This window comes from Typopeltis vanoorti, chromosome 6, assembly GCF_054136105.1.
Source record: "Typopeltis vanoorti isolate ZY-2024b chromosome 6, IOZ_Tvanoo_1.0, whole genome shotgun sequence".
Lineage (NCBI taxonomy): Eukaryota > Metazoa > Arthropoda > Arachnida > Uropygi > Thelyphonidae > Typopeltis > Typopeltis vanoorti.
In genome coordinates, this window is record NC_143554.1 from 36,046,604 (window position 1) to 36,066,148 (window position 19,545).

The window sequence follows — 19,545 nt, forward strand, 5'->3', positions numbered from 1 at the left end:
GGTTGCGAGATAAGGTTATCAAGATCAATTTCATGTATCTCAACACTTGGTTGTAAATAAATTGAACATACTGTAATGAGAAATCCCATGGAGAAGCGAATCGATACTGCTTCCAGAGAAGTATTAAGTTGGACCTGATGGAAAGGAATATAGTTGCCCACTAGGATAGCTATATCTTGATACCATCGATATTCTGGCGAAATCCGCGACAGTTCCATTGTACAAACAAGCTTTTTTTGTGACATACATGTTCTTAAGTAGGTTTTAATCAATTTCAACTTGGAAAAGGAACGTTCACCGCTCGCTACACTAACAGGTAAGGTTAATAGTATTCTTAAAGCAATTGAAAAGTTAGGGAATGATAAATTATTGGACACAATAAAATTAAGAATATCGAAAGGACTTCTGAATATTTAAATTATCCTTCCGAAAAATATCCCGGAAAGCACATAACTCGTCATATGGTTCTATTGCATTTATGTCTTTATTATTGCAGTCCTTCAAGAGAATCTCTAAATCGTCATAATTTTTTCGTAAATCTTTGATATTAATTTGTAGTAATCTATACAAGAAATTGAAATTATCATGTTTTTAGTTGTTCAAAACGTTCTATTAACGAACACATTGCAACGTCTATAAGTGTATAAACACATTCACTCTAAATTTATCTTCTGGCGATTGTGGCATTTCGTCATGATGCTCGTAGTCGAATTGTCGTGTCTTCTTTCGTCGTTGAACTTTCATACCAGTTTTAAATTCTTGTTCTCCATCCACCTCTTCACTCAGTTATTTTGCCGTTTTTAGAACTTCTTTAAAATTTGTATCTGATCGATACTCTTGTTGGAATATTTTTAAGTTTTCGATAGATTCTAAAGCAAGTGTAATGTTCATATTTTTGTCTTGAAGCATTTTACTCACAGAGTTGATTCTGTTAAGTAAATCATGCCAAGTTATAAGACAGCAAATAAATTGGTAGTCCTTTATTTTAGCACATAATGTTTGTGCTTCATGCTGAGTTTCTTTATTAAAATTTTCATTATTAAAATTTCAAAAAGTGCATCATAAATTTCTCCTAACTGAGTATCGCAGAGGGCGGATTGCATTAATTTTACTTTCCCATCGCGTTTCTGATGGCTGTTTCAATGTTAAATTTTTTACGAACTTTAAAAGGATTGCCCAACGTTTGTAAGAGAATGAAAAGAAATTTTATATTTCTTGAATAATTGCAAAGAAACTAATTGTATCTGCATTCACTTTGGCTGCATCGTTAATGATTAAATTTAGAGTATGAGCAGCACATGGCACGTAAAATGCTCGAGGATTTTTGTTTAAAAGCAAATTTTGGAGCCCATATTTTTTCCCTTTCATATTTACCCCATTTTCATCCTCTTGACCTTGCATGTCTTCAATGGGAATGTTCCATTTTTCCAGTTGTTCCATTATTGTTGCACATAAACCACATCCTGTGGAATCTGATATATCTGCAAAACCTAAAACGTTTTCCCTGATCTTGACAATTCCATTGCATGTTATAATTTTTTATCGTTTTCTATCCCTGTAATTCTGAAACGTAAGTGCAGTATTAATGATAATATTAGAATAGAATTTTCTTTCATTAATGATGTAGATGAAAATGTGGAATGTACTTTATGTAACTGTAAATTTTGCATTTTGCATGGTGGTCAGTCAGATGTAGTCAACCACGTGAAAATGAAAAAAACATAAAGCTGCTGTTCGAAATAAGCCTTCCAACTGCAGTATAAGTAATTTTTTAATTGTGAAAACCAAGAGTGAAAGTCAAAAAGAATTATCACCGGCAGCGCAGGAAGCAACCTGCGCCTATCACACAGCTGTGCATAACCACAGCTTTAACTCCATGGACTGCACAACAACCATCGTGAAAAAATTTTTCAACGATAAATTCAGGTGTTTGCAGACAAATTGCAAGGAAATAATAACCAATGTTATTGCACCAGTAGTGACAAAGCAGATTGAGGAAGAGCTAAAAGAAGTTCGTTTTATATCAGTACTAATCAATTCATCAAACCACTTTGGCATGAAATTAGTGCCTCTGGTCATTAGATACTATCATCCAGAAAAAAGTGTGAAGGTGAATGTGTTGGAGTTAGTTAACTTAGGTGGTGAAACTTCAGAACTTTTATTTTCTTATGTGTTGGAAGTGTTACAGAAGTTAGATCTCCTGAAAAAGGTTATTGCTATATTAACAGATAATACAAATACAAACTTTGGAGGAAAGAAGAGAAAGGGAAAGGATAATCTGTACTTCAAAATGCAAGAAAACACTGTGAACAATTTAATTGGAATTGGTTGTCCTGCACATGTGATACATAATGCTGTGCAGACTGCTTCAGATTGCTTACCTATCGATCTTCAGTTAATATTAACAAGATTTACGGAGCGCAGCTGTTGAACGTGTTTTTTCATTAATAAATGAGCTCTGGAGAGATGAAAAAAACAGACTTAAAAATGATACAGTAAAAGCTTTAATCATTGTAAAGACATATTTTAAGAATTTCTCTTGTGCCGAGTTCTGTGATCAAATATCAAAAGAAAAAAAAAATTCTTCAACAGGTCCATAAATCTGATAAATATTTTTCTAATTAAATATGTTTGTGATTAATAATCCTTTTTTGAAGTGGATTTAATGTTAATGTATGTTTATAGCAGTATTTTATTTAAAGTGCAACATAATAATAGTTTTATTTTTGGTTTTCTTAATTTTTAACATGTCCCGTTTTTTTACAAAATTTCCGGATTTTTTAAGTAAAAATTTCAGAATGTCCCAGATTTTAGTAAAACATTATGGGAACCCTATATCTGGAGTATATATATATATACACAGAGACAAGCTAAATTACATTTCACATAGTATGCTGAAGAGACAATGATTTGATCAATGGTTATTCTACTGACCTGACCTCTAGTGAAAAAAAAAAAATTACAATAAATGAAATGAAATAAATTAACTACATCAAAGCTATATTCTATATAAGATAACATCAGAGAAACATTCTTTCATATAGATAATTTTGTTACAGTAAAAATTATGTCCTAATTTAATATGACCATTGTTATATTAGATTGGGATCCTAGATTACCTAAGGTTTTTTTAAAATTAACTCTTAGGAAGAAAGGTTAAGTGAGTAGAATATATGCCTTCCATATGTTTGAGATTTTTAGACCATCATTATTGTTAAGATTAGGGTGATTGTTAAGAATATCGCAGGCCTCCTTAAATTTACATTCATACCATGGTGGGATGTAAACAAGTGCTCTACCAGTCAGTTCTATGTAAATATTCAGGGCATGATCAGAAAGACCAGTTTGACCATAGTTATTATATTTAGTGTGTCATTTATGTTCCTTTTTTTGGATAGGAATTGTGCGTCCTGTTTCTGCTATATATAGGGCAAATTACAGGTGCAATGAATACGGTATATCCCAGTGGGGGTGGAGTGGATCCTTGGATATGTTGAGTAAGTTCTTTAATTTTGCAGGAGGTTTAAAGGTGGCTTTAAGGTTGTATTTTTGTAGTATTCTGTTTATTTTGTCTGATATCCCTTTAATGTATGGAATGGTTACAATTTTATTGTCGTTGTCGTCCGGTAGCATCCTTTAAAAAGAGGGTTGCAGCAGATGAGCAGCTCTTCTCCATTTCTCTCGGTCTGTTTCCTCTGTCATTCTTAAACCAATCCATTCCACAATGTCATTAAACCACTCTTTGGTTGGCCTTTCACGTCTTCTCGTCCTTTCACGTCTTCTCTTCCCTACAATGGTTGTAGCATCAGAAGAGTTGATCATAACTGAGTTGATGTCTCTCCCACCAGTTGGAGAGAGTGACCATATGGTGTTGACTTGGAAAATGAATAGACATGCAGGAGTATCAAAGAGACGGGAACTTATGTGGAATTATAAGGCAGGTGATTATAATAGTCTTAGACGTCAACTTCGGGAAGTTTCATGGAGGCAGGAATTGGAAGGCAGGGATATCACTAGTGTGTGGGAAATTGTGAAAGAATATTTGTTATCAGCAATGGTAAGTTGTATACCACGAGTGAAGAAGAGGACGCAATTTGGAGAAGTGGATGACAAACAATATTAAACAGGAATTGCATGCAAAAAAGAGGCTATGGAAGAGATATAAGGAGACAGGTGAAGAGAAGATGCATGAAGAATATAAGATACAGGTCAGAAGAGTGACTAGTGTGGTAAGGAAAGCGAAACTGGAATATGAGAGGAGATTGGCCCTAAGATCCAAAGAAAATCCTAGGGAATTTTTTAGCTATGTGGCCAGTAGGAGGAGAAATGACTGTGGAAGAATGATATTGTGGGATAAAAATGGGAATAGAGTGACTGATGCAGAGGACATAGTGGAATTGTTCAATGAACACTTTATTGGAGTATTTCATCCTAGAGGAGTCAGTTTTAATGCTAGAGGGATAGGACTGGTTCGAGGTCTGGAGGTACAGGAGGAGAGTGTGTTTCAGATACTGAGTACTCTGGATGTCAGTAAAACTGTGGGACTGGATGGTATATCACCACGAATTTTGAGAGAATGTGCTAGGGAATTGACAATGCCTTTACATGCCTTTTCAATGAAAGTCTGGCTTTGGCAAAGGTGCCCAGGGAATGGAAGGAAGGTAAGATAGTGCCATTGCATAAGGGTGGTAACAGACTGGAAGTGTCTAATTATAGACCAGTCTGTGTGTCATCAGTAGTTAAGATCTTGGAGAAAGTAGTGAGGGACCGTATACAGCACTGGGCAGATGAGGGTAATGTTATCTGTGAGAGTCAACATGGATTTGTGAAAGGATGCTTGTTTTTAGCAATATGCTAGCCTTTTATAATAAAGTTACAAGAACATTAGATGAGGGAAAGACATATACTGCAATTTTCTTAGACTTAGCAAAGGCATTTGACAGGGTGCCACATGATAAGCTGATATTTAAGTTGCAACACATGGGTCTGGATGTCAGATTGGTCAACTGAATTCAGGATTGGCTGTCTGATAGGTATCAGAGAGTTGTGTATGGTGGAGCAGTTTCAAGGAGACAGAAGGTTACAAGTGGGGTCCCACAGGGCTCAGTACTAGGACCTATATTGTTTAACCTTTATATCAATGACATTACCAGTGGATTGCAAGGGGATATTCAGTTGTTTGCAGATGATGCGAAGCTGGGAAGGATTATTAGTAATAGTGCAGATGTGGTAGCCCTGCAAGAGGATTTGAATAAGCTAGATAGATGGGCAAATGAATGGGGATGTCAGTTTAATGCAGCAAAATGTAAGGTCTTGAGGTTTGGGAAACATCGATGGGATGCTGCATACTCTATGGGAGGAGTTATACTGGAGGAAGTTGGGGAGACAAGAGATCTGGGGTTGATGATTGATAGAAACCTGACGTTTAGGGGACATATTGCAAAGGTGGTGAAGGTAACACAGAGGATTGCTGCTATTATGAGAAGGACACTGACCTGCAGAGATAAGAGTGTTATCATTCCGTTGTATAAGTCTCTGATCAGACCACACTTGGACTATTGTTCTCAGATTTGGTCCCCAGGATTTGAAGGGGATAAATTAACTGTGGAAAGGATACAAAGACGGATGACAAAGATGGTTTCAGGACTGTACAAGGATAGTTATGAGGATCGGCTGAGAGAATGTGGACTGCAGAGTTTGGTGGATAGAAGAAGGAGAGGTGATATGATTGAGACTTTTAAACTGTTGAGAGGTGGTTACAGGGTTGACACTGGGGAGTTCTTTCGCTTGGTTGAACAGCAGGAAGGAGTGATGACAAGAGGCCATCCCTGGAAGTTACGAAAGGAAACTGTGAGCAAGAGGGTAAGGAGTGGTTTCTTTGTGTGGAGGGTGGTTGAGCCGTGGAATGCATTGCCTGATGGAGTGGTGGGAGCAAGAACGGTCAGTGAGTTTAAAGAGTGGTATGATAGACTTTGTGTTTCTCAGGGGGGGACCTCCCCTCGATGAGTCTTGACAGACGTTATGTCTTAGGAAGGACCTCCCTCGATGAGTCTTTTGACTCCTTGGAGGCCTGAATAATAATAATAATGATTGGGGCTGTCTATACTATCGACTAGAGTGGTGTGTTTTGTTTGTGAATCTTCAGTAGACCGTAAATTCTCGGAGAACGAGAGTAGTGCAGAATTAATTTTTGCACACAAAAGAAAAATAAACATTGCATTAAGATGCAGTGTTTAATTTTCTTTTGTGTGCAATGAAGTGTATAGTAAACAGCATCAGAGTTTCATGAATTTTTAGGTTTCCATTACATTTATATCACATAACAATCTCTCAAGTTGTTGAAAGTTTTTTCACTTGGTTATAATATAAATTAAAGATGCCAAGAAATTATTTTCTTGGTTTAATCCTTTATCCAAGTGGATGTTGGATTAAACCAAGAATATAATTTCTTGGCATCTTTAATTTATAATCTCCAACTTGCAAATTTAGTTATATTAATGATTTATCGTTGGCAATATTTTATAACCGCTATATGAATAAATCATAATTATTTTTTTAAATATACCAAAAACTGGTGTTGTAGGTCCTACTGGAACTTAAATCGCACAAACACCCAGGGCACCCATATTGCACTGACATAGGTGTTTGGTGATTGTATTTTATTCTCCACTCTACACATACATAAAGGTTGTCTCTCTCTTTCCCTCCTATGTCTTTTGCAGTATTTTTACGAAATACACTTTTGCATATCCATGGCATAGATTACATTTACAAAAAAAGAGTTAATAGTTGCTTTTATTACTGCTGAATAGTGCATACAAATTATTTTCCCATTAGTGCAGAGTTAAATTTTTTTTTCTTTCTAATATGAATCTCACTCTTAAAAAAATTGTAAAACTGTCATAATTTAGTACTATGGATGGGATAAGGATTAGACAATCCAGAAATATTGCTCTTGAAACTTAATATGGAACTTTTTTCAACAGCCTTCAATAAGCAGGGTGGCTGTTTCCATCACCCTGATGAAATTATCTGCTGCTTAAGAACATTCATAGAACATTCATGTCTGTTGTGAGATGAAATTCCAACCCACAGCCTATCATTTGGGTAGTAGAAGTGCTATCTACTTGGTAAATCAGACTTGCGACTACTGCCAAGTTTGAAGTTATTAAATACTGATAGAAATGACTATAGTTGGATGATTTTTAATTACAATATTCATTTCATTTTGCACTTTCATTATATCAAATATTTGTAGGATTCTTGGGTAAATGAGCTTAGGAACAGATTGGAGACTTTTCTTTGGGAAGTTTTGAAAGACTCATTGCATTCTCCTCAGCAGCCTCGTCTTTTGGAGCTATATGTATCCTTTTAATTTTACAAATTTGTGATATGCAGCTTGACGTAGTTGTGCTTTTAACTTCTGCTAGTAATTATGAAAAAAAAAAAAAAAAAATATATATATATATATAAATTTCCACACCAGAACATATAAAGATTTGAGAAAAGGTTCTACTTCTTTTTATTTTATATATTGATATTGTGATTTATGCTGTTACATACGACATATGACTATATACATAAACTCAATGGCTATAGTATTAGCAACATCTTACTAAATGGAATCCACTATAAATTACGCTGCCTAATGATATGTTGCAGATTCTAGCCTGTAAATAAGTTGCTTCTGGAGGATACGGTATTTCTATTTGAGTATGTGAAATAGTTAGATAGAAGCTGTGACCAATAATGGCTTCAGATGAAGGATAATAATTAGAGCCAGTTGGACCAATAAGAGTAGCTTAGTAACCATTGCTCTACTAAGATAACCATGTGCAGCAGTGTTGGATACATTGAGATTTGTGCAATAAGCAGAAAACTTCAAGTCAGCATAAGGCATGTGGTCAGAAGTAGCTGCTTGATGTGACAGCAATCAGTGAGAAAATTTTCACCATTGAAGAGTCGTTTAGCCACCAAAATGATCGGGTATATGCTTCGGATAGTCACTCAGCACGTGCCATAGAGTCCAGGATTCAGATAGGTCATCAGTGATGGTTTGATGGGGGATGATGTAGCATGGGGTGTTCAAGTAGCATTTCTGCAAGAATGTTATCGAACCTCTGTCAGAGTGTATCAAGACACTGTGCTGGAACCTGTGTAAATTCAACAGGACTCAGCCCCTGCACATAAGATGACTGCACAACAGTGGTTGGAGGTGAATGTGCCTTAAACTATATTACCATATTTTTGGCTTCCTGGAAGTCCTGTTCTTAATCCATTGCACTTTAAATTGTGGTTGGAGTTGAGATAGCAGTCTGCAAGAAATGACACCCAGCATTGCCAGCATTAAGATGGATTTGGAGTGAGAAGTGGCAGTATTTCTGTTGGATGTTGTGTGTATGTGAGAGAGAGTGCTGCCATCGATATGTAGCCTCACAGATTTCGGGTATGCATGAAGGCTAAAGGGGGGTGGATATTTTGAACGTTGAGTTCTACTATATACATATTAGACATGTGGTTTGTATGTGCTGAAAGCTGAAAGTTGTAACAGTCTTTATGTCTAGACTAGGTATACACAGTTATTTTGTGTTATCTGATTCTCAGTTAACCAAGTACCTCATATAACTGAATAACAAATTTCACAGTTTAGTTTTGGCCACTAGAGATGTGTTGCCTGTGATATCAGTTTTGTAGGTGTTTAAGGGCAAATTGATAATTGCAACTGTTCATTTTTTTCCCATTAACATGATTTATTTTTAATTTTCATCCCTATATTAGAAGCATTGCAATTAAAGTAAACTGCAATAAGTTTTATTATTATTATTATTGAGGCCTCCATGGAGTCAAGAGACTCATCACGGGAGATCCTTCCTAGGAAAAAACAAAGTCTATCATACCACTCCTTGAACTCATTGACTGTTCTTGCTCTCACCACTCTGTCAGGCAATGCATTCCACGGTTCCACCACCCTCCATGCAAAGAAACCACTCCTCACTTTCTTGCTCACAGCTTCCTTTCACAACTTCCAGGGATAGCCCCTTGTCATCACTCCTTCCCACTGCTCCACCAAGTGAAAGAACTCCCCAGTGTGTACCCTGGGGAGTAACTGCCTCTCAACAGTTTAAAAATCTCAATCATATCACCTCTCTTCTATCCACCAAACTCTGCAGTCCACATTCCTTCAGCTGATCCTCATAATTAACATTGTACAGCCCCGAAACCATCTTTGTTATTATCTGCCTCTGCACCCTTTCCACAGTTAATTTATCCACTTCAAATCCTGGTGGCTAAATTTGAGAACAATAGTCTCAAATGCCCCCCCTCCTCGAATTTCAGTTTTCAATCTTTCTGAGTTTTAAGAAGATGGATGTGAAATATTTGCTTTAAGTATGTTCAAGTTTTGGTTGCAAAATAAAATTTGCCAGTGTTCCATTTCAAAGACATGACCTTGTTTATAAATCATGCTATCCTAAAAAAAAAAAGTCTTTGAAAAACAACCAGTGATGTGCAATATTTATGTTCACTGAAAATGTGTTTTTTTCTTTTTTATTATGCCAGCTATAAAATACTATGTTTATTTAGAGTGTTAAAAATAAGTTTAAGTCAAGCATTTTTTGTGTGTGTTGCCTGCTGTTCTCTTTTATTTCTTTGTTTTTAAGAATCTGATATGAATTTAAAGCATTTATGATATTAAAAAAAAATTATAATGCAAGCATTTGTGTGTTTGCAGGGTTGGTTGTCTGCAAGGATAGAAAAATCAGAACTCCATCGTGGACACAGGAAGTTAAAGAGGCAGTGAAACAAAAGAAAGAAAGCACATCAAAGGTTCCTGGCAAATAAGTCAGCTTGTGCACTTAGAGAATACAGAGACAAATGTAAGAAAGCTAAACAGTGTATAAAACTAGCTAAAACAGAAGTCATGGGAAGACTTTGATATTTGAAATCCTAAAACACAACCCAACTCAGCATAACCAGAGTTCAAGATCGGTACTATCAACATAAGAAGCCTGAATGGCAAAGAAATGAAGCTAGCTGAGGAATTAGATAAGTACCAGATTGACATAATATGGGTGACTGAAACAAAAAAGACAAAAACTGGTGAGATTTTTCTGAGCAATAAAATACAAAATGTTATATTCAGGCAATGACATTTAGGGAAAGGAAGGAGTAGCTATAGTGTTCAACACTAAATATGAGGCTAATCTTCTTGAATGGCAGACCCAGTTCTCAGGCAGTCTCAAGTAGAGTGATGTGAGCAAATATCAGAATGGGGAACTTTACAATGAGACTTATTTGTGCCTATGTCCCACAGAAGGTTCTACTAAGGTAGAAGTGGAGGAATTTTTTGAGGCTCTAGAGAAAGCAACACACAACGAGAAAGGAAAAGTTCATCCTTGTTGGGAATTTAAATAGCACAGTAGGAAATGATTGTCAGACATACAAAAATATTTTAGGAAAATTTGGAGAAGAGACCAAACCTAATAATAATGGCAAATACCTGTTGGGTTTCTGCTCAGGACATGGACTGGTTATTACTAACACAGTGTTCTAACATAAAAATGTGCACAAATTCATATGGAGAGAATAGGCAAGGAGTAAGAAAAGTCTCTAAGTTAATGTTGATAGTGATGTTTTCTCACTGGTGCAGAGTGTACAGAGGATTTGAAATTGGAAGCTAGACTTTGTTTATAAAGAAGTCATACCAAACACAGGGATAAATGGCACACCGATAATTATAAATAATCAGTGAATCATGAAGTATCTGGAATCCTCTCTACCACTTCCTGGTCCCCAAGAAACCCAGGTGAACAAATCTGTGCACAGTAGTCTCGATGTATGGCCGAATCATAGCCTTATAAAGAGGATAAAAACTTCCATATCTTTACTTGTTGGCTTGCTGAACTTCAACTCTTTGCCCACCATTATCCCAAGTCCCTAGCCTCATCAATTTCTTGTAATCCAGTACCATCAATATGCTACACCATATGCAACCTTTTCAACCCAAAGTTTATTTTGTAACATTAAATTGACAATCATTATCCTTTGTCCACAGTTGATAGTGATGTTTTCTCACTGGTGCAGAGTGTACAGAGGATTTGAAATTGGAAGTGATCCATTTAGTCTTGAGCAGGATAAAATTGAATTTCATATCGAAAAGAAAAACATTTAAGAAAGTTTTAAAGTGAATAAAAGTTGAGCAGTTCTCAGAGGTGAACTGTAGACTAAAATACACAAATATTATTCTAGAAAAAAATAAGAGATTGAGAACAGGAACGAAACCTTGGAGATTCAGTGGCAAGCCCTAAAGAAAACATTGATTCATTCAGCCAGAGATGCATGTGGTGAGGTTGTCTGCAAGGATAGAAAAATCTGAACTCCATGGTGGACACAGGAAGATAAAGAGGCAGTGAAGGAAAAGAAGAAACATATCAAAAGTTCCTGACAAATAAGTCAGCTTGTGCTCTTAGAGAATACAGAGACAAATGTAAGAAAGCTAAACACTGTGTGAAACTAGGTAAATCAAAGTCATGGGAAGACTTTGATAAGAACATAGAAAATAAATATGAAGAAGGTGGCAAGATATTCTGGAGGTTGTTGAAGAAGCTCAGAAATGGAGGAAAGAGTGCTATAAAAGGAATTAGAGATGATAAAGGTCACATGAAAACTGGAGAAAAAGATGTCCTTGAAGTATGGAGTAATTACCGTATTTGCCTTGTATATAACACACTTTTTTCTTTGAAAATAGGTCTGATAAACAGGGTGCATCTTATATGCTGGTAATACTCAGTTTTTTATTACTTTAGTTTCTGGAAATTTTCTCTGTTCTGAGTTATGTGATTTCTTTCTTGCTTCCTTATGGTGTGTGATATCATTCCAGTTACGTAGAGTTCAGTGGATGCGCATTGTCCGTCATTGACGATCACAGCTGTGTTCTTGTTTGTTTAAACTTTCGAATTGTTGTCACGGTTGTTGTGAACGGTGATAAATTTCTGCCGTTACATTTTCTCTAAATTTCTTGGCAAATTATGGCTGAAAAACATTGGCATTGCTACAATATTGCATACAAGCAACGTATGCTAAAGAGCATAGAAACAGGGTTTAGGTATTTGTTGATAGTAGACCTAATTATTACTTTATATTTGAAATACTGTAAATTCATTATATTATTCAGTGATAAAGTTTTTTTCCTAAAAAAATTTGTACAAAAAAGGGGGTGCATCTTATAGGCCGGTGCATCTTATAGGCCGGTGCATCTTATACACTGGAAAATACGGTACTTCGAAAAATTGCTAAATGAAACAAGCAGTGATAGCACAGTGGTAAAAAACACTCAACAGGCATGCAGTCAGGAATACATATCCATACTTGAAGTAGAAAAGCCATCAAAGTCCTGAAATATGGGAAGGCAGCAGGAGAAGATGATATTTGACCAGAAATGCTCAAATATAGAGGTATAAAAGTCTTACAGTGGCTGCACTACATAGTTCAGAAGGTGTGGACAGAAGGATGGATTCCAGATAATTGGAGTACAGCTCTCATGGTACACATATGTAAAAAGGCAAATAAAACTGAATTTGAGAATTACAGTGGTATTTCTCTACTGAGTGTTCCTGGTAAGATTTATGCAAATATACTTCAGAAATGATTGAAAAGGATTGTGGAAGAAAAGCTTGGTGAAGAACATGCTGGATTCAGGCCTATCAGAGGCTGTCAGGATCATATTTTCACTTTATGACAAATAGTTGAGAAATCATGGGAATATAACAAAGATCTATATTTAAGTTTTGTAGATATGGAAAAGGCACATGACAAGGTACCAAGAGATTAGCTATTCAAAAACACAAAGTTGTATGGTGTCAATGGGACATTATATCAGGCAATACTTAGTCTTTATTTGAGTTGTAAGTCAGCAGTTAGAATTGAAAGAAGTACATGAAGATGGTTGAATGTTAAATCTGGTGTTAGACAAGGATGTACATTATTCCCTTTGGTATTCATTATCTATATGGATCACATTTTTAAGGATTGTGATATTAAACCTGATATCAAAATTGGAGATGTTAATCTCAGCTCTTTACTTTATGCAGATGATGTTATACTTTTAAATAATTCCAGTATAAGTCCAGAAGATTCTCTGACTAAATTGAATAACTGTTATAATAAATTTGGCATGAAGGTCAACAATAACAAGACAAAGACAATGAAAATAGGCAGAAGCATCGAAAATATCAACTGCATTTTGAATGGTGAATCTATAGAACAAGTAAAATATTTCCGCTACTTAGGCACGACTTTTAGTGAAGAAGGTAAATTAAATATATAAATAGACAATAGAATCCACAAAGCTTGTATGGTAGGAAGTCAACTGAATAAATTTATTTGGAATAAGAGAGAAATTAGTCAAAACACTAAATTAGCTGTATACCAGACAGTGTTCAAACCAATTTCAACTTATGGATCGGAGAGCTGGGTAAGAAGTAAAGCACTTGACCAAAGACTAGTGACCGCACATATAAGAGTCCTGAGAAAGATTAGGGGCATGAACTGCATCAATGGCAATATCATATTAAAAACAAGGATATTAGGAAAGAACTTGACATTGTCTGCATCCAGGAATGCATTAATAGAGCTAATCTCAGGTGCTATGGTTACTTAATCAGAATGGGCAAGGAAAGATTAGCAAAACAAGTGTTCTCTACCAGGTTGGCAGGAAAAAGACCAATATATAGGTGGATTGATACGGTAAAAAGTGCCTTAGAAGATAGAAATATAAGATCTAATAATGTTGGAGTCTTGACAGGTAGCAGACTGATTTGGAGGAAGATTGTAGATAGGAAGTTAGTGATGATGTAAATTTTTCATGTAGTACTGTCATATTCTGTACATCCCTTGAAGATGCCTGTCAGGAATTTGATGATGATGATGCATTTGTGTGTGCATGTACCTATGAAAGTATACAAAAGAAATAATATTCATATATGTAATAAACATGCATGCCATCTTTTAATACTGTAATTGTTTAAATAATTTTTAGTACTAAACAAATTTAATTTCACAGATTTCTTGTAACTTTTCAATCTGTGTTTTTTTTTTTTAAAGTAATTCATTATTTTTGTTTTTTCTTTCATTTATTTACTGGAAACAGTTATAATAGTCATTCAGATGGAAATATATTCCTGAATACGTATAAAGAAAGAATAACAACATTTTTTTTTGTTATACTATTATTTTTATACTACTTATATTACTTATATGTTATACTACTTAGTTTTATATTATTCGGATTCACACATTTTTAGACAAAACTGCATTATATTACTAATACATCACTTTGCCTGTATTATTTTTATTACCTTTCATGATACTTTCATAAAGTGTGTGTGGGGGGGGGGGAATACCTTATCCATTTCATTGAACACTTATTTTGATAAGCTGGATAGATTTCTGTGTTGTCCATTTACATATATATCAAATGAAAAATATCAAGAATTATCTATTTTTAGCAGGTTGAATTAGTAGTGTAGGAATAGTGCAGCACTAGGGGCAATTGCGAAGTCTGTTGGTGTCAGAACACCGTAACAGATTATTTTATGTTATTAGAATTGTCATACTGATAAAGGTGTGTTAACCACAAATTTGCCAACGGCACCAAAAACTGAGCTGCACTACAGCATAAATTACAATAAAAGAACATTTAAATGAATGTTTTAGGAATGTTCTTTTTCTTTTAATAAATTGCTCATTTTATGTTATACAATTCTCGTGGAAAGGCTTAGACGTTGGTTATGCATTTTTTACTAAGTAATTTAAGGAAATTACAATGTCACTAGGATATACATTAAAATAAATTTTAATATACTTCAATATTTCGACAATGTCATGTTGCCATTTTCAAGAAAATTAAGAACAAGACACATGCATGCAGGCACAACAAACAGTAAATGAGGAAGAAGCAGGAAGCTATTATTTCTCCTAAAGTCCTGAAATCCATCAGGTGTCTTGTTCTTAATTTTCTTGAAAATGGCAACGTGACATTGCCGAAATATCGAAGTATTTTAAAATTTATTTTAATGTATATCCTAGTGACGTTGTGATTTCCTTAAATTACTTAGTAAAAAATGCATAACCAGTGTCTAAGCTTTTCCATGAGAATTACAATAATCCACGAAGATGATATCGCATGTAAAGCACGCCATTACGGTAAAATGAAGTTAAAGCTATCAAGACAACTGAATCATCTCGCCTTCCTAAAACGCTGCCGGGATAACCAGGTAATTCCTAACTGTGTGAAATTCAAGCACCGTTTCTCTTCGCAAAAGGTGCTTCATATTTATAACCGTGCCAGCCAAGCCTTATTCAGAGAACAAATTGCCGTGACTCGCCTTTTCCTGAATGATGCTAATATAGCTATACAGGCTCGAAGATGACCTTTCAAGCACCTTAAGCCACGAAATTTGGTCTATTTTATACGACATCTCGTGCACTGCAGTGGAGAAAGAATTTAAAAAAGTATGAGATCGACACATCAAAAAATTCGAAAATTTAAAAAAGAACTCAATCTCGAAACCACAACTTCCTACCGAAACGGTAGTCAACCTTTCGTCAATTAGAGTAAAACCTGAAGCACTTGACGCCCTCGCACGTGGCCACAACTTCGCCATTGTTCCCAGAAGAATACCTGTTGAAGATATTATGATAAGAATTGAACGCGGGATACGACATCTTCCAAACTACGTCGCCAACGATATTAGACTGGATGTAGCTTGTGTTCTGACCAAAGCTAAACCACCAAAAGCCAACATGTCCAGCAAGGAAATTAAATCTCTACTGGAATTAAAGAAAAACAAGAAAATAATAATCACCAAAGCTGATAAAGGGAACACCACAGTATTGTTTAACCAAAAGGATTACACAGGTAAGCTGAAAGCTTTATTTTTAGATTGGGCTACTTACCTTCCTATCGAGTACAATCCCACCAACTCACAAATTAGAAAACTCCACAAGCTCCTTAAGAAGGCCACTTCTTGGCCTGTGGAAATCACTAACAAATTAAAACCATTTAACTCCATACCCCCTCTCCCCGTATTTATGGACTCCCACAAATACATAAGGAAAATGTGCCATTACGTCCCATAGTGGATGGCATTGATTCTCCCACATACGAACTAGCTAAACATTTGGCCAAAGCTCTCTCACACTATACTGACAACACACCTTCACACATAAAAAAACTCAGCCCACTTCAAAGCCAGCATAGAAAACCTTACACTCAACCACACTGACATAATGGTCAGTTTTGATGTCTCCTCCTTATTCACAAATGTCCCACTCAAAGAATCTTTAGAGCTAATCCAAGCTAAATTTCCTCCCGATATCACAGCCCTTTTTTTAGTTCACAATGAACTCAGGCTATTTTGTTTGGCAAGGAAAATTCTACAAACAAATAGAGGGGACAGCCATGGGTTCTCCACTCTCCCCACCATTGGCCAACTTTTATATGGAGACTTTTGAAGAGAAAGCCTTAAACTCTGCTCCACAAAAACCAACATTTGGCTTCGCTATGTAGATGATGTGTTCGCTATTTGGCCACATGGCTCCGATACACTCCTCACCTTCCTAACACATATAAACAACCAACACCCCAGAATCAAATTCACCCTGGAAGAAGAAAAAAACAACTGCCTTTCTTTCTTAGACACACTAGTCACCCACCAGCCTGATGGAACCTTGGTTTTTTCAGTCTATAGAAAACCCACCCATACAGGCAGTTACATTCAACAACGATCCCACCACCTCTCCTCACAACAATATGGAGTCATTAAGACACTACACAACAGGGCTAAACTTATCTGTTCAAATGACAATGCCCTAACCACAGAACTAAACCACATTCTCAACACTTTCTCAGCCAATGGCTCCCCCCCCCCCCTCCAAAAAAAAAAAAAAAAAAAAAAAATCCAAAAAATATTGAAACCAGTAAACCACAACCCCTGGAAAAAATTACAAAAATTCTAAAAAAACATGACTTAACTTCTTGTTACAGACCATATAAAAAATTGGCATCCCTTATCTGCTCTACTAAAGACCCCCCCCCCCCTTAGACCTACCTGGTGTATACCAGTATACCAGGTCCCTTTGTCCTACTTGGCTGTCCTACTTTGGCCAAACAGGCAGGACAGCCAATATTAGAATTTCAGAACACAAGGACTATATCCAGTTTCACCAGTACAGCCACTCTGGTCTTCCTGACCATGCACTGGATACCTGCCATAGAATACGGTGGAAGAAAGCCACGATAGTACACCGTAGTAAATACAAGTATGAAAAGCTTTTCATGGAATCAGCTTCAGCCCTAAGAAACAATCCAAACCTCAACAAATTTGGCTGCATGAGACTGCCTCAAATTTGGGAAGCCTACATCAGAAGACCTTCAACGCAATTGCCCAAGAATACCAACATTGCCCGCTAGGGGGCACTATCAGGACTTTAGGAGAAATAATAGCTTCCTGCTTTTTCCTCATTTACTGTTTGTTGTGCCTGCGTGCACGTGTCTTGTTCTTAAGTTTCTTGAAAATGGCAACGTGATGTTGCCGAAATATTGAAGTATATTAAAATTTATTTTAATGTATATCCTAGTGACATTGTAATTTCCTTAAATTACTTAGTAAAAAATTTATGTTGTACAGTATTTGCTTGGAGATTAGATTTTTATTTTATTATTATTATTTTATCATAATAATAATAATAAAATTATTATTATAATAATTTGTTCATGTATTTTTACATTTATTTTAATTGCATTTGATTTTGTAACTACCCATTGTTTGGTGGCACTCTAATACATGACTGAGATCTGTAAAAAGGAATGACACTCCATTGTTCCTACCTAACCTTGTGAATGTGCAAGTTTCCACATTCCTAAGGCATCCAGGGAAGGAAAGTTCTAAGCAATCATCAGTGATATGATGCATAGCCAGCACAGTGCTACACATGCAAAAAGAGTAGCTGTGAAATTCTCCACAGATGTAATAAGTGAGTGCAGTGGCCTTGTCTAGTCCTAAATCTGTTTAGCTGTTCCTAGAGGTGTCGTGGTAGACTGAAGCCTGAAGGTTTGATTGGATCTGTAATCAGGTTCTTGTGCTCATTCCAGAGTCTTCTCCACTAGTCTTGGTGTGTGTGTGTGGGGGGGGGGGGGGCTATCATCTGGCATTTCTACAATCCATATGGAAGATATGGAGGTAAGGTGGTGAGATATCTGATGATTGCTGTTACTTCTTCTCTTCTGAAACATGGAGGAGTGATATTGGAAAGAACAAGCAACCATGGAAGAGTAGTAGACTTTAAGGTATTAGAGATCAGTTCTCATTGTTATGTTGAGCTATGTGTCCACAAGAGTCATATAGTGATATCGGCTCCAAATTGGTAAGCAGTCTGTCACTGTGAAGACCAGAGCCAGAACTGCTGTTCTAAGATTCACAGCATTACAAGCCCAAGTTGTGCCTGTGAGCATGTTTGTTATGTTGGCATATATCTTTAACTTATTTTTTTTCTGAATGCTCTCAGTATGTGAGGCTGCAATCATGTGTGACACCATGAAAACACGGGTTACTTTCTTGACCTGTTACAGAAGTTTTTTTAGTTTTCTATGAGCCTCATGGTTATTTAGGTGGAAAGTTGAAACAGTAGTTTTGCTGGGTTAGAGGATAGTCCCCAGGTATCAAAGTAATTAACAGTGAGCTCAGATCTTTGCTCAGTGTTTCCTCAATGTCTTGGAAGGTGTTAGCTTAGGTGATGATTGCTGTGTCACCTGAGCTAATACCTAGTGTAAATAAACTTTTGACTGGCTGTTTGAGGAATAAGAATCAAAGATTCATGCCAAAGTTTCAGAAGTCGTTCATTTATTATTGAGGAGAAGAAATGGGCTAGCCAGGTTTTTGCTCTTAGGCTGAGGTGAGTAAGAAGATCTGGAAGAATGCCATCAATGCCAGGGGCTTTATCTGTTTTTAGTTAGTTTGAGGATTGCATAATATCTTTATGCAACCCTCAAACTAACTATCAATTTCATCTCGAGTTACTGGATTGGAGTTTGCTGTAGATGTAAGATATGATGATAAAATTTTTTGTCAAGACGATGGATCTCTTTTTTGATATCCAAATGCATTTGGGGTTAAGCTTTTTGTGCTAAGATTTTTGCAGTATAGTTTGAATTTACTTTTCCTTTAGTTATGTTTGGAATACTGGTACCTCCCAGTTGATGAATCCTAACAAGAGTTTGATCTGGTAAAGCATATCTTCATGCCAGCAAGCTCTTCTACCTTCATCTGAGGACCTTAAGAGTGCTGAAGCAGTGTCTAGATGGTTCTGTTTTTTGTATTCTTCCAGAAGAATACTACTTTTAGTTGATCAGCACATTGTGTATTTCTTTGTAATCCTATGGAGATGTGTCTTTCGCCAGATGTTATGAGGTGTTAAGTGACTTATAATTATCAGCTGTAGGTGGAATTAGGTTGATGTTGTTTTCAATGAATTCAATGAATTTTGGCC

At 36.1% G+C, this 19,545-nt stretch overlaps 1 protein-coding gene across 5 annotated transcripts in view; it reads left to right on the forward strand.

The window, feature by feature from the left end:
• LOC150105383 (lisH domain-containing protein ARMC9-like) overlaps positions 1 to 19,545 on the forward strand; it is a 694,238-nt gene that overhangs the window by 117,163 nt on the left and 557,530 nt on the right. For all 5 annotated transcript variants that reach the window (XM_090394755.1, XM_090394754.1, XM_090394756.1 and 2 more), the window contains exon 6: positions 7,259 to 7,363. In XM_090394755.1, the coding sequence (XP_090250881.1) occupies positions 7,259 to 7,363 (105 nt within the window). The remainder of the gene's footprint in view (positions 1 to 7,258; positions 7,364 to 19,545) is intronic.